Consider the following 13616-nt stretch of genomic DNA (forward strand, 5'->3'; position numbering starts at 1 on the left):
TGATGCACTCTGGCCCCCTGCATGGGGCCTTCGTTGCTTCGCTTCCGGTCCCACGCCATCCGCCACTGCGGCCTACAGGGCACGGCTTGCCCAGAAATGAGATCATACTCCAGCAAAGGTGCCAACATAAAAAAAAAAATGAGGCCCAGGCACTCCAGCACTCCCCTCTACCACCCCAAACACTCCTCCCACTCGTCTGTGTGGGCAATGCCACTCTCAAACACATGCTGTCCTATAGCAACACCCACACCCTGCATGCACACACACACACACACACACTCTCTTCCTCTCCTCTGTGCCCACTGTGTTAATGCAGTGTCCGTGGACGGATTGTGGGACAATGGGCACCCAAGCAACGACTACAAACATTTTGTCTCTCTTTCTGGTTGTCTTGCATTTATATGTGGTCGTTTTTCATCACATGTATTTGTCATTTTGTGTTTACTTTTAGTCATCATGCGTCTCCTTGGTTGTTTTGAGTGTCTTTGTAGTCATTTTACGATTCTATGTGCTTATTTTGAGTGTCTTTGTGGGCATTTTGCATTACTTCGTAGTCGTTTGTGGTCATTTTGTGTCTCTCTGTAGTCATTTTGCCTCTCTTTGAGGTTATTCTGAGTGTCTTTGTGGCCATTCGGACCCTGTGCCCCGTAGGACACTCCAGTAATGCATCCATGACAGTGTTTCGGTCAGGTCTGAATGCCAACAGGAAGTGCCACTTGTACCACTACTCTCCTGTAATGCGAGAGCAGACACACGCACACCTCCTACCGCACTGCACACCTTAACACCATCCCCAGCCTCTGTCATCTTTGTTCTCCATCATCACAAGTTGCCCAGTTATGCAAGAAAAAGTCTGCCTCAACATCTTTCAGAGTTTGGAAAATATTTGTAGGTTGTAGTCGCTGTATTGTACAATATTTGTGAAAAGTAGACAAAGTTGCCTTCACTTTTTCCTCCCACAGGTGTATGAGTTCATGGAAAAACTGGAGAAAATGTAGGCTGGCTAGTCAATTAGGTTATAAAACCAACACTCTCTCCTCAGGTTGTTGCTATTCCTGGACTGCTGTGAGAGGAGCTCTGTGTGATCTGCTGCCCCCAGGTGGCTGAAAGCCGTCTGCTCACATTACATAAAACGGGGCTGTGTGTGAGTCATCACCCCCCCAGTGAGGACAGATGGGAGGTGTGTGTGCTGTGTTGTGTGTAGGACTGGGCGGAGCCAGCAGCAGTGGACTGCAAAATAAGGGCTTTCCCCTCTCTCCTTTTCTCCCTCTCTCTCTCTTTTTCCTAGGTTTTTTTTTTTTTTTTTGTGGGTCAGGAGAATCAGTTAACACACAAGTGAAGTATTGTGGCAGTAAAAATAGAACAGACGGCTGCAGAGCTCCTCTGTTATTTAACTTGAACTGCAGCCATTTTGCTCTCTAATTTGAAGGATGCTAGAATGTTGATGCAAGATTTCATCTGCCTCGTGCTGGTACAGAAATGAAACGTTTTTAGATTATTAGCACGGAAGAGGTGAATCCAAATAGGACAGGGTTTATATTTTCATGATTTACTGTGTAGCTAAGAGATTCCAGGCTGCATTTTAGGATTGGACGGGGATATGTTAGTTATAAGCTGGTCATTGCTGCAGAAAGTAGCAGATACATCTTGCTGCAGGAGGTCGTGTTGACTGTGGGTGCAGTTAAAAAGGGGCCATTCGGATATATTAATAACACTATTAACCTACAGACTTTACTCATATTGCCACCACTGTCTTTAGTGAGCAGGTGTGGGGAACCAGATACACAGTGATGATGGTTGGACTACTGAGCTGCTGTGGCGTTTGGCTGAAACGGCCGATCAAGCCTTTTGGGCCGGATATTGCAGTTTGCAGATACAGTATAAAGCCAGGTGATACTGTAGAGTATCTGCTCTTTCATTAGAGGCAGTTTAAAGGTACTTCAGGTCCGGGTTCACTGTGACAGAACACATTATAGTCCCAGTTTAAGATAGTCCACTGAATGTCCTGGATTGTCCTATAGAAGCTCAGGGAAGTGGCTGTGTCATAGGTTATTATTAGGATTGGCACATGGGACATAACTTTGGGAGGAATTTAATTTGATAGTTCAAATGATCAGCTCACGACCTTCTCTAGCTCTGTGCAGGGCCGTAGTTGTAGATTGGTAGATGGATGGATATCATTATGGATGTCCAGGAAGAATACATTAATATAAACATAAACAAGTTAATTATTTGTTCAGCTTATATTGTTAAATAGCTGCACAATATCTAATGGCTGGTGATCATCCTTGCAATCTTATCTCTTGTAAAAGTGGCCAAAAAAAAAACACTGATAAAGAACTGAGAAAAGCAGCAAATCCTCACCAAGAAGAATGAGAATAAAAATTCCAATAAGAATGGCATTGTTATCATTTTCACTGTCACACAAAGGAAAATGTATATTGTTTTATTTGGGATTAAATCTTAGACAAAAAAACAAACAAAAACACAATCAGCAATGTGACAAACCTACAAAAGGCAGTGATGGAGAGCTTGAACATAGAAATCGACAGTGGAGGGTGGAGGAGGAGCGTGGATGGCTGAGGTCTGATCTGAGTGGTTACTGAATCATGTCCGTCAAAGAGAAATGGGGGGGCTGACGAGAATAAAGTGACAGAAACAGAGCGGGACCAAAGATAAAGATGTAAACTGGCGAAAACAGATGAATTAAGTGACGCCGGCTGTGAAAGACTCACCTGAAGGCAGACTGAACATGTGTCATTATCACCCTGAATAGATGTGTGGAAAATAAAATCCCTTTTTATACACATTGACCACAGAATGATGCTATCAGTGTTAAATTAAAACAAAATGAAAAAGGCATCCTATAATCCTACTTTAGATATCCTATTTTAAGGCTGTTATTTACCTGTGAGATATTACTGCTACAATGTATCTATACTGAATGGATATGATTGATAGAATGTGATGTGTGGCTTTCTTTGGAAGTACGAAAAGCTATAGGGGTGTACCATCACAGTGACTGTTTGAACTGCATCGACCACTTTTGTTTTACAGCTTCATTTCTCTCTCTCTCTCTCTCTCTCTCTCTCTCTCTCTCTCTCTCTCTCTCTCTCTCTCTCTCTCTCTCTCTCTCTCTCTCTCTCTCTCTCTCTCTCTCTCTCTCTCTCTCCTCCTCCCCATCTTTCTCTGTGTCCCTCCACTCCTCCTCCTCCTCTTCCACTTCTTTAAAAGGTGTACGGCCCGACGTAGATGGAGAGTCTGAGGGCAGAACTGGTCTGGAAGTTGCCCTGGTAGCTGAGCAGAGGGTTCACTGACACCATCTCCAGGTCCAACGTGTACTCTCTGGGCCCCGACACAGCGCGGGCCAGCACCAGCATCGCGCTGATATTATTGATTTGCTGGAGAAGACAAAAAAATAACAAAATAATTGTTGGACATTTTTGGAAATTTCCACTTCATTGCCCAGAGTAAATGTAAAGGTAAATACCACTCTCATACATGGTCATTACATTTAAAGCTACAGACAGCTGTTAGCTGTTAGCTTAGCACAAATACTGGGAAAAGAGGCTTTAAGTTTTGTACAAATGTTTTAAGATAAAGAACTTTTTGTATTTGTCCTTACATTTTGAGTGAGACTATGATAAATCTTTTTTTTTTAAATAGGAAACAGAAATTATTATTATTTTTTATTTATCAATAAAACGTACCATTTTTTGAATATATCTTGTGAACAACAGGTATAAAAAATATAAAATAAACTGTATTCTGTTTAATGAAACTTTCATTAGTTTTTATGTTTATCCAGTGAGAAGATGCAGGAGAGAAGTTAGCTTCTACATTTTGATTGGGGGTGAGCTGTGAATGGCAGTAAGCAACATTTTAAATAAGTCTGTCTCATAACTCACTGTTGAACCGTTCTACGAAGGCCGACACTATTTTTGACACACTTTTTTTTGGTAGTCTGACCCACAAATATTTGTTCATTGGTAAGTATATTTGGCAATTTTATCAGGAGGTTACTTTCAAGTAAGTTTAGTAAAGTATGAGCCACCATCATACTGTGTCCTATGTGAAATAAAATAGTCTATCCATCAAATCCTCTCTGTTCTCTGTAACTGTTCTCACCCTGATGTAGAAGTCTCCGTTTTCATCTCCGGAGCGGATGCGGAAGGTGTTGTAGGCCCCAGGAGAGACGCTGGTGGCCTGGATCTGGAAGATGTCGGAGGGGACCGAGCGCTCCGAGGTGATGCTCATGTAGCGGTGGACGATGGAGAAGGGCAGATCTCGACAGGCGGGCTTGTTGACAGGACACACACAGCGGCTGGACACACACACACACACACACACACACACACACACACACACAAGTAAGTCAACTTTGAGTGCTTTTGGTGCAGGAAAACATTAGCAGCAGTCCATATATTAGCCACCAGAGGGAGTAACACGACTGAAAGGAAAGTTATCCTTAAATCTAAATAAACAGTAGGCATTTTCTCCCTCATGTTTTTCTAAGTCACATTTCATACGAGTAAATCCTCTCGTGACTCACACCTGTTACCAATCCAACACTTGTAACAGTGTAATAGTTTTGTTATTGCGCTGGACCGTGTTCAGAAGAAAAGGTTGCGAGTTGGACTTACATGTGGAAAAAGTAAATGGGTAATCTTGCTGTTTGAGCCATGCTCAATACAGGGGCTGATTATATTCTGAGCTGATGGCCAGCACATACTTTAGTAATTGGGAAAAGGTGTGTGAAAGTGTACACAAGGTGTCACTCACTTCTCAGACACCTGTACATAAGGCTCTTGGCAGCGGTTTGTGTCCACACACTGGTATCGTCCATGGATATTCACGCAGGTCTGCGTGTCGGCACACTGATGTTCACCCGTTTCACATTCATTTATATCTGCAGGCGGGGAACAAAAAAATAGCTGGCGATGTTTGATTTGAATAAGAACCGTACAAGAATAGAGCTACTGTCAAAGAATGAATAAGTGTTGACTCAGTGCAGCATTTGTGACTCTGAAAGCACAGAGAGGAAGGTGTTAGGACTGGAGGCTGGAAACGGAGGCGGGTGTGCTTACCCTGGCATAGTCTGGTGCCTTGCAGCTGGTATCCTTCTGGGCACACACAGGAGAACTTCCCTGGTTCGTTGACACACTGATACTGGCACAGGTAACTGGAATAGCTGCACTCATCGATGTCTGTTAAGTTAAAAGTCCAGGTTTGATTAATTGTTCACAGTTAAACGTGGAAACGCAATCCATCTTTACAGACAGAGTGGGTCTCTTACCGTTACAAGCAAAGCCGTCGGGCCCCAGCTCATAGCCCTGGTCACAGCGACACAGGAAGGTGCCATACGTGTTGTAACACTTCTGAGAGCAGGGAGCACCCATCTCACATTCATTCACATCTGGAGGGGAGGTAGAAGTTACAGATACACTTTAGAGAGAGTCAGAGAGCACATATCCAAAAACAGTTGCTGAGTCAGAAACTCTAAATTATAGTTCCAAATATATTAAAGGCTCTGAACACATATTTTCTCAATCAGCTTTTTCCTTTAAATGACAAGGTCCAAATGAACACACCAAACCCTTTTGGTTTGGTTGACACGACAGATTTCTGAGTAGAGTTCTGTTGGGGGAAAACAGGCCACGTACTGTACGACTGTGCACCAATAAGAATGTTTTCAATATGTGATGACAGTTGTGGGATTGTTGTTAGCGCTGCCAGGCCACTGGGAATCAAATGTGGTCAGAAACTGCGATTAACTGAGTTTTTGTACAGTCAATCCGTTAATACAATTTGTTAGGTCTAAATGTTACAGAGAAATGCTAAAAATCATATGTCATTGATTTGGTTCTCCACTACTGTAACATTCTCAGATTCTTGACAGGGAAATTTGATCAAATTCAGTGCAGCAGAACAAAAGACACCATAGTTTTTATTCCACGCATTCTTTTTCCTTGCCAAAATTGAATGCCTCCACACCCCCATAATGCAACGTGACTGCTGACAGAAATTTGCCAAGACCTATAAACCAGTCTTGACTACAGGTCCCTGTAAGATAAAGGCTGATTGGAGGATTTCAGAGACATTGACTGATTGTTGAGTCGCTCACCGATGCAAGATCGGTTGTTTCCTGCCAGTTGGAAACCAGGTTCACACTGACAGGAGAAGGAGCCGGGGACGTTAACGCAGCGGTGTTGGCAGTACCTGTATCTGCACTCGTCGATGTCTGAGAGAGAAACAGAGTCAGGAGATGGTTATTCACATTCACAAAAAGTCTGATTTGCCATATTTTAGCATTCTTAGCTACGCTAGTTAAAATAAAACTTCAGATTGTCTCACCGATGCACTCGGTGCCAACTTTGCGATAGCCATCCGGGCACTGGCAGGTGAAGGCACCCAGTGTGTTGATGCACTGCTGGCTCGGCTGGCAGTCATGTTCATCCCGCTCACACTCATTGATATCTGTGTTTGTGGGTGAAGTGAAACAAGGACACACAAGTGTGGTTATTTTTGAGCAAATACAGCATTGACATTCAGTGTGAAGACACTGTTGCGAGGCGTACGATGGCGACTCCGTTCCCCTCATTTGCACCCAACAGCTGGGAAATATCATGTCATGTTGAATCATGCTTGCTGTCCCAGATAAACACCTCGCTGTCCTCCGGTGCAAGTGGGTTTCTCGCCGCAAGTCACATTCTTAAAGCACAACAGCTGTACTCGTGTGAAATCTTCCAAATTCCTACATTGTCGGTCTGCCCCCCGTGGACTCATACTCACTCACGCCCACACAGTTTGCACCAACACACAGTCTCCAGTCCTAACACCTGCTACGGCCACCTGTCCCTCGCAATCTGTGGCCGCCGACAATAAACACACACACACACACACACACAAACACACACTTAATGACCAGTCATCCTGCAGCCACCTGTCCACCTCCAACCCCCAGACCTGCAACCCAGACACCCACCCACACAGCTGTCTCCCTGAGCCTCGTATCCCGGAGGGCAGTGGTTGGACTCGGTGGGGGTGATGGGGGGCTCCGGCGCCGGGATGACCGACGCAGAGCGGGGAAGGCACAGGTAACCGCCGTAGTGGTTGAAGCACTTCATTTCCCCTTTGCATGCATCTGGAATGGTCTCGCACTCGTTTGTGTCTGATGGGAGATGCAGAGGCAAAAGATAAGGCACTTACCAAACTTGTCAGGAACAAATCAATATGATAGAATAAGGCATCACACCTATTGTTATTGTACGTGATCATTTAATGGTGAGATGGAATACATGTCGGTAAAAGAGTGTTTTTACCTTTGCAGTGCTCAGTCTGATGGTCCCAATGATACCCATCTGTGCATTCCTGCAAAGAGCACCAGAGAAAGTGTGAGAAAATGATGGAAAGAAAGATGTGAGCAGGCCCTCTGAGCCAAGTGATTGCATAATATATTCATAAAACATAATAAATACCCAGGAGTGGGACTTTAAAAAAAATAGAATAGGATAGAGGATAGAAAAACTTCTTCTGTGTATTTTTACGTAGGAGTGCCGGGCCAAATGGACAAAAAACGTCTACTGCTGTTAAAGGATTTGTGATATTTTAAACTACTCCCCTTAAGCCAAATGTCAGTTCACAAGCAGGCCACTGTTTGGAAAAAAACTGTCATTATCATTCTGAAAAAAAAATGGTGTTGCTGCGAGCCGCTTGGAAAGAAGAAGTGAGGCCTGAAGAGACATGGAATTAAAGCTAAAATTACCCCCAGCCACGACTAGCCTGAAACTCCTGTGGAATATTAAAGAAGAAGAAGACGAGGAAATCAGAAAGCTGAGCTGAGCTGAGAGAGAGAGTGAGAGACAGAGAGAGAGGATTTGAGGTCAGCAGTTCAACAGAAAACAAATGTGTGAGCGGCTTTATCCCATGGAAACAAAGAAGATGCACAGAAAGGAGGAAAAGAGATGCAGGTAGAGAGTTTGGTCCATCCTTACCGTGTAGGTGTCACTTTCTGTAGGCGGCTGTGAAATAACACTGCGGAGGAGCACAGACACACATATGCACACGCACAAAGTTGACACACAAGCACCCTGCATACTAATGCACTAATTCAGGGGAGACGGGATGGGAACACGCCTAAAAAACATGCACACAAACACACACACACACACAAACACACACACGCACACTCTGCTATCACACAGGTAGAGCTGCTTGAGAGATGAGAGGCAGCCAACAGGTGGTGTCTGTATTTCAGAGGGAGACAGAGGGAAAAACATAAAAAAAGTAACATTAGAAAGCCGTAAGCTGCACTCATAGCTGAAATCCATCATTTTGAAGCAAAAAGCAATGAAGCCAGTTTTTTTTTTTTTTAAGTGGGCTCGCCTGTCAGAACACAAACAGCATCTTGGACTTGACTGTTTGTCAACCAAACAGTTCCCTCTTGATCGCTGCCATAGTAAATGGAATGAATCCCTCTGCCAGGTAAAAACATAAACATCATGACGTGCTGCATCCTTCGGCTGAAAATAACAAAGTCAACATCACAGATATATTTTCATATTAGCCGCTCACAGAAGGCTCTCTGTGTCTCCAGACTGGCAGAGGTTCGGCTGGCTGTGTATCAGACATCGGTGGGAGCCCACAAATCCTGGCTTTTGGTTACATATTTTATAACAGCGTCTCCTTCTCAGCTGCTTCCGTCTGTGAGATCAACTTTAAGTTCATTTGATCAATGCAGTAAAATGTGCCAAAAGTTGGGAGGAGCTTTCTCATAGAGCTGTGATCATAACTGTACTGGGACCTCTGATAGAGCCAGGTGGCTACATTGTATCTGCTCAGGTTAAACTACAGTGGCCCAACTTCATTTGGTTGCCATGACGCTCAGTCGGTCAGTCGAACCAGCAGTCTCACAGATCACCACTTATTAGCAACCTTTCCACTGTGAAACCCTTGAATTGTGTCCCTTGACCTTTCTAACAGAAACATCGACTCAAAATACACCAGGAGCCTCCAGATAAACCAAACAACCGCTCAAAACGAAACCTGCCTGCTAAGCTAATTAGCATGCTAAGAGCTAGTTTGCTTTTTATTCTGAGGAAGACCTTTCTACGAAGGCGTATTAGGGCCACTGCAGGGGGGGAAACGGAGCTGAGAGAGGTGGGTAATATACCAAGAAAAAAGTTGTAAATTTGCTACTTCATTACGATGCTAATAACCAGCATTTATGCTAGCTAAAATCCCATGAATGTTGCATATATTTTTCTAATTAATATATAACAACGTGTGACAACACCTTGCTAAGGTCGGTGATGGTTGTTGATGGTTCTTGTTGGTTGATTTTATATGGGCCAAATTGTCATCTTATGGGTGTTTATTGATCGGGCAGTTGGGGTAAATAATAGTAACGAAAAAATATCCGGTCAAGCAACGTGTTTACTTCCTCTTTGACCGCTATAATAAAGTAGCAAATCTGAGATTTTATAAATTAGCAGATTTGCTACTTTAAACTAGCAAATTTGTGATATTTTTTTATGGGAAAAAGATCTCGGCTCCATACCTTTCAGCCACTGTGGTGACAATATCCTGTCAAGTCATTATAAAAACATAAAACTTTCTCAAAATAATGGGGCAGCATCTCAAAAGCCCAAATATTGAGAAAGTTTCAGATTATTTGAGATACTATACCATTGTTCTGAGATGCTAATTCAATGTTATGAGATAGTTTCCTTACTCTGACTGACTCAAGTTGGTAGAAGCACACCCACATAGGATGTAATTGTGTCTAATTGAACCTGCTCAAGTTGAAGTTCTGCAAAGTTCTGCAAAGTTCTGCTGCTAGTTACGTCACCAATAAGAATGATAAAGTTGTCACTTATCCTGCAACAAAACTAGCAGAATTTTTAACTTGTTTTAATAACTTTAATGCGCATAATCTTTCAGGACCGCTTATTTAAAGGAGCCATTGCACATAATGAGTACTTTCACTTTTGGATACTTTATTTTGCATGACTTACTTGAAATGGAGTGTTTTTATACTGTTGTATTGTTACTTTAACCTTATTAAAGGATCTGAGTAATTTGCTGCAATGGTATGCAGTAAAGATACAGTTAATGTTCCAAGAAAGAAGCTAGAAGTGTTAAAGCTGAATCTTAACATAAACAAATCACTTATTGCTGCTCCTGCAGACCAAAAAGTTTGAAAAACAGGTCAATTTAAAGAATGAAAAGGATTTGGAGAGCGTGCTGTTTGAAAAGTCAACGAGCTACAGTCAAAATACATGACAGGAAAGTTATAACCACTGCCTGTCTACGTGCACAAGCACACAGTCTGGACAGGCATTGCTTATTGTATTTAATATGAGACAAACAGAAGGCTGCAGGGTGACGTGGACACCCTCAAATACTTGATGAATGACATCACAGGCCATCTGTGACCTTTACGTGGTTAAAAGAAGCAAAACATGCCCTCACCCTGGAAGCACAGACGGTAACACATACCACCGGGCAATCAGACGGCCGCAGTACGTGACCCCTCTGAATTGGCACGGCGGACACTTACAACCAGCAAGAATGTGACCCAAAACCACCAAAAAACAAACTGACCATCGGTCTGAGGTCCAGTCACTCACTGGCTACTGAGAGTGGGCAGCAGGGATGCATGGGTGTTGCCCCGATGCCGCCGAAGATCAAGTGGCGGTTGACCTCTGGAATGCCCGTGGCAAGGATGTGGGCGCCAGTTCCCAGCTGGGATGCCCTGCCACGGCAGTGCTTCCCAGAGTATCAGGTTCTGGGAAACCCCCCATGGTTCACATTAAAGGGATAGCTGGTGCCAAACCTCGAGCCACTGCTCCCCTAACCGCTCATCTCTCCTCATTGTCTGAAGGATGTCAGAAAATGTGACCCGAGTGCAGGAATTTGGAGATGCAGAGAGAAACAGGTTGACTGTGATACCACATCACTAGGAAAAATAATCTTAGACTCATTGTTTTTGTTGGGTCCAGCTGCGTTTGGACTGCTGGTCAGACAAAACAAGACTTTTCAAGAAATCGCCTTGGATTCTGGGAATTTTATTTTTTTACTATTTTGAAATTTACTAGACAAAACTATCAACAGAGAAAATAATCAGCGGATGAATCAATGTTAGTGGTAGCCCTAGTAGTGACCTCTACAATGCTCCTAATAGAATTACCATTTGGGGCCTGCCGTGGCCTCAGAAACAGAAGGCTGACCCATTTCCAAATTTACCCAGTCAGCACTATTTCACATGCAAGATGTCAGGTGGCTTATAAAAGTGACCACATGGGGACCAAGAAAAACACACAGTTGGACCACACACACACACACACACAGCGGGAGAGAGAAAGAGAGAGTTTAAACCCCAGGATGGTCATGTGTTGTGTTAACTCATTGCTGTTCTGCTCAGTTGTGCGTGGAGAAGCCTGAGAACACGGTGGCCCAGCGGGCTCAAGCTGCGCTCTGTTACTGCTGTGGCAGTGAACTAGCAAATCCATAACCATGGGGTCACTATTACACACACACACACACACACACACACACACACACACACACACACACACACACACACACACACACACACACACACACACGGTGATGGATACTGTACTAAATCCCTTTGGTGCAGTTCTGTTCTCCCAGTGATGATACTGCTCTGTCTGCCCGTGTAAAGAGCATTAAAGGGCTGTGATATATTAGTGAATGCATACAATGTGGCTTGAGATGACGGGCTGCTCTCCGGGGGACTGTGCTCCCTTCCTGTTGCCTTTACAATCCTACCTGAATCATTACAGTGACTTTGGAACTGCCACATGTTAGCTATTAGGAGCCCACTGTAAACAGTGGTAAAATACACTGTCAAATAGTAGGAGTGAGGCAGCATCCTACACTGTCTGGGATGTTATCCAGAGTGTTTTGCGGTTAGTCGCAACCTGTTTCTACTTCTTCTTCCATCGAAGCTGCTGTTTTCTCTCAGAAATTCACCAAATTTTTTAGCTTTTTTCTTTTCTTTTTTTTCCCCGAGTGACTAAACCGAGACACAAGACTTAAAATGTTCTACAAGAGAAGAGAACTTTTGTAACATACTGTACAATAATATATGCCCTGTGACTCATTACCTCTCTTCCTGTCTATCCCCCTATTACAGTCTCTGAAACCCAGAGCCAGGAAGCAAACTACACAGACTGTGTGCTACACTATCTTGGCTCTTGAGCAAAGTGTAGCTGGGAGAGCGGAGCAGAGAGCAGAGCAGTGTGCAACTGTGACGTGTACGGGCTGTGCCAGAAAATTGGGTAATACGTACATCTCACCTCCAATACTTCTCCTGAAAACTCTCACAAACTCGATTAAGTCATCCACCGGTTCTCAAATGTCTTTTTACACGGATATGAGACGTTATAAAAAACACAGGGAAACTCACTCACAGATTAATCTCTTTGTCGGATGACTCTCGTCCCTCTGACCGGTGTGTCCTAATGCTGGCTGCGGTCGTCCCGGCTGAGTTGGCGTACTGAATTGGTCCCTGAAACTCCTGCCTGTATGACCCTGAGAGAGTGAGTGGGGAGACCGACAGCTGGAGCAGCTGAACACATGCGAAGGGAGGGAGAGAGAGCGAGCAAGAGACGGAGAGGAGAGAGAGGGAGGAGAGAGGGACAGCCCATTCTTACCCCCCCCCCCCCCCCCCCAACCCCCCTTCCTCCCCCCTCTGGCCCCCTGCACTGCCATCCTCCACTCTCCAAACCCCCTCTCCCTGACCCCCCAGGATGCAAATTCCTGGTCTGCGGCCCAAATACCAGAATTCCAAATCCGTCCAAATCGCAGGCGGAACAACAACTCACAGATTCACACACTTGCGCCCCCATCTTCTCACCCAGTGCCCCCTCTGACTGGTCCCACAACACACCTGGTTTCATTTAAACTAAACCCCTGCAAAAGCCCCAAGCTCTCCCACCCTTTCCTCCCTCCCTTTTCCCATTTACCTCCCATCTATCTATACTTACCTCCCCCATGTTTTACGTTTTCTTTCACATAAAGCAGCTAAGGCCCTTGCTCTCGTCCAATCTGACATGTAGGATATTTATAGATGTGGAGAGAAAAGTTAATGGAATGTGGACAAAAATTAGAGAGTGGAAGAGTGAGAGAGAGTGAGGAGACCTATTTGGAAAATTCAGTCAGCTTATTTCTCAGAATAACCGGGTAGCCTGGATATAATGGAGAATATAGAATGCTATCATTATTCTTGACTAACTTTGCTGCTCTGCTTTTCGATGACTAATCCATTATTGCACATGTCTGGCTGTATTTTGTCTTGCAAAATTAGCAGGCTGTTATGTCGCAAACTGCTTAAGATGTTGCTTAACCGACATTAGTTTTTTATTACTATAAAGTCAAACTTGTATTACCCCACAAAGTTTTTCCAAAGACCATGCCAATTCAAGGAACGGCCGTCAAATTACTGTAACTGCAGGCTGATGTGATCATCATGATACGTCATATATATATGAAATGCAACACCCAAACTGACTGCAGTTTACAACCAAATGAATAGTGGTAATAATCGTTCTATTCCAGTGTAGAATCATGCTACTTTTAACATTATG

At 43.9% G+C, this 13616-nt stretch overlaps 1 protein-coding gene across 2 annotated transcripts; it reads right to left on the reverse strand.

Moving 5' to 3' along the window:
• Positions 1 to 2430: 2430 nt before the first annotated feature.
• efemp2a (EGF containing fibulin extracellular matrix protein 2a) lies at positions 2431 to 12609 on the reverse strand. 2 transcript variants are annotated; one of them, XM_084010260.1, is made up of 11 exons: positions 12441 to 12609; positions 7995 to 8246; positions 7323 to 7371; positions 6986 to 7171; positions 6355 to 6477; positions 6125 to 6241; positions 5297 to 5416; positions 5088 to 5207; positions 4783 to 4909; positions 4129 to 4324; positions 2431 to 3401 (listed from the first exon to the last, which is right to left on the reverse strand). In XM_084010260.1, exons 2-11 carry the CDS (start codon positions 8094 to 8096, stop codon positions 3228 to 3230), a joined length of 1314 nt encoding a protein of 437 aa, XP_083866386.1. In that variant the 5' UTR covers positions 8097 to 8246; positions 12441 to 12609; the 3' UTR covers positions 2431 to 3227. The 2 variants fall into 2 exon arrangements, with proteins under 2 accessions (XP_083866386.1, XP_083866387.1); XM_084010261.1 differs by having other exon boundaries at positions 12437 to 12609.
• Between the last annotated feature and the right edge of the window lie 1007 nt (positions 12610 to 13616).

This window comes from Eutrigla gurnardus (assembly GCF_963514095.1).
Source record: "Eutrigla gurnardus genome assembly, chromosome: 5".
In the NCBI taxonomy this organism is placed as follows: Eukaryota; Metazoa; Chordata; class Actinopteri; order Perciformes; family Triglidae; genus Eutrigla; species Eutrigla gurnardus.

What these genes read in the sequence shown, in the direction of transcription:
- efemp2a (XM_084010260.1), bottom strand. Translation starts at nt 8,096, where the DNA reads ATGCAGGGTGCTTGTGTGTCAACTTTGTGCGTGTGCATATGTGTGTCT. An exon ending in AAACAACCGATCTTGCATCG is followed by an intron (nt 5,417 to 6,124) that starts GTGAGCGACTCA and finishes CCTCCCCTCCAG; the next exon opens with ATGTGAATGAATGTGAGATG. An exon ending in CGACGGCTTTGCTTGTAACG is followed by an intron (nt 5,208 to 5,296) that starts GTAAGAGACCCA and finishes TTAACTTAACAG; the next exon opens with ACATCGATGAGTGCAGCTAT.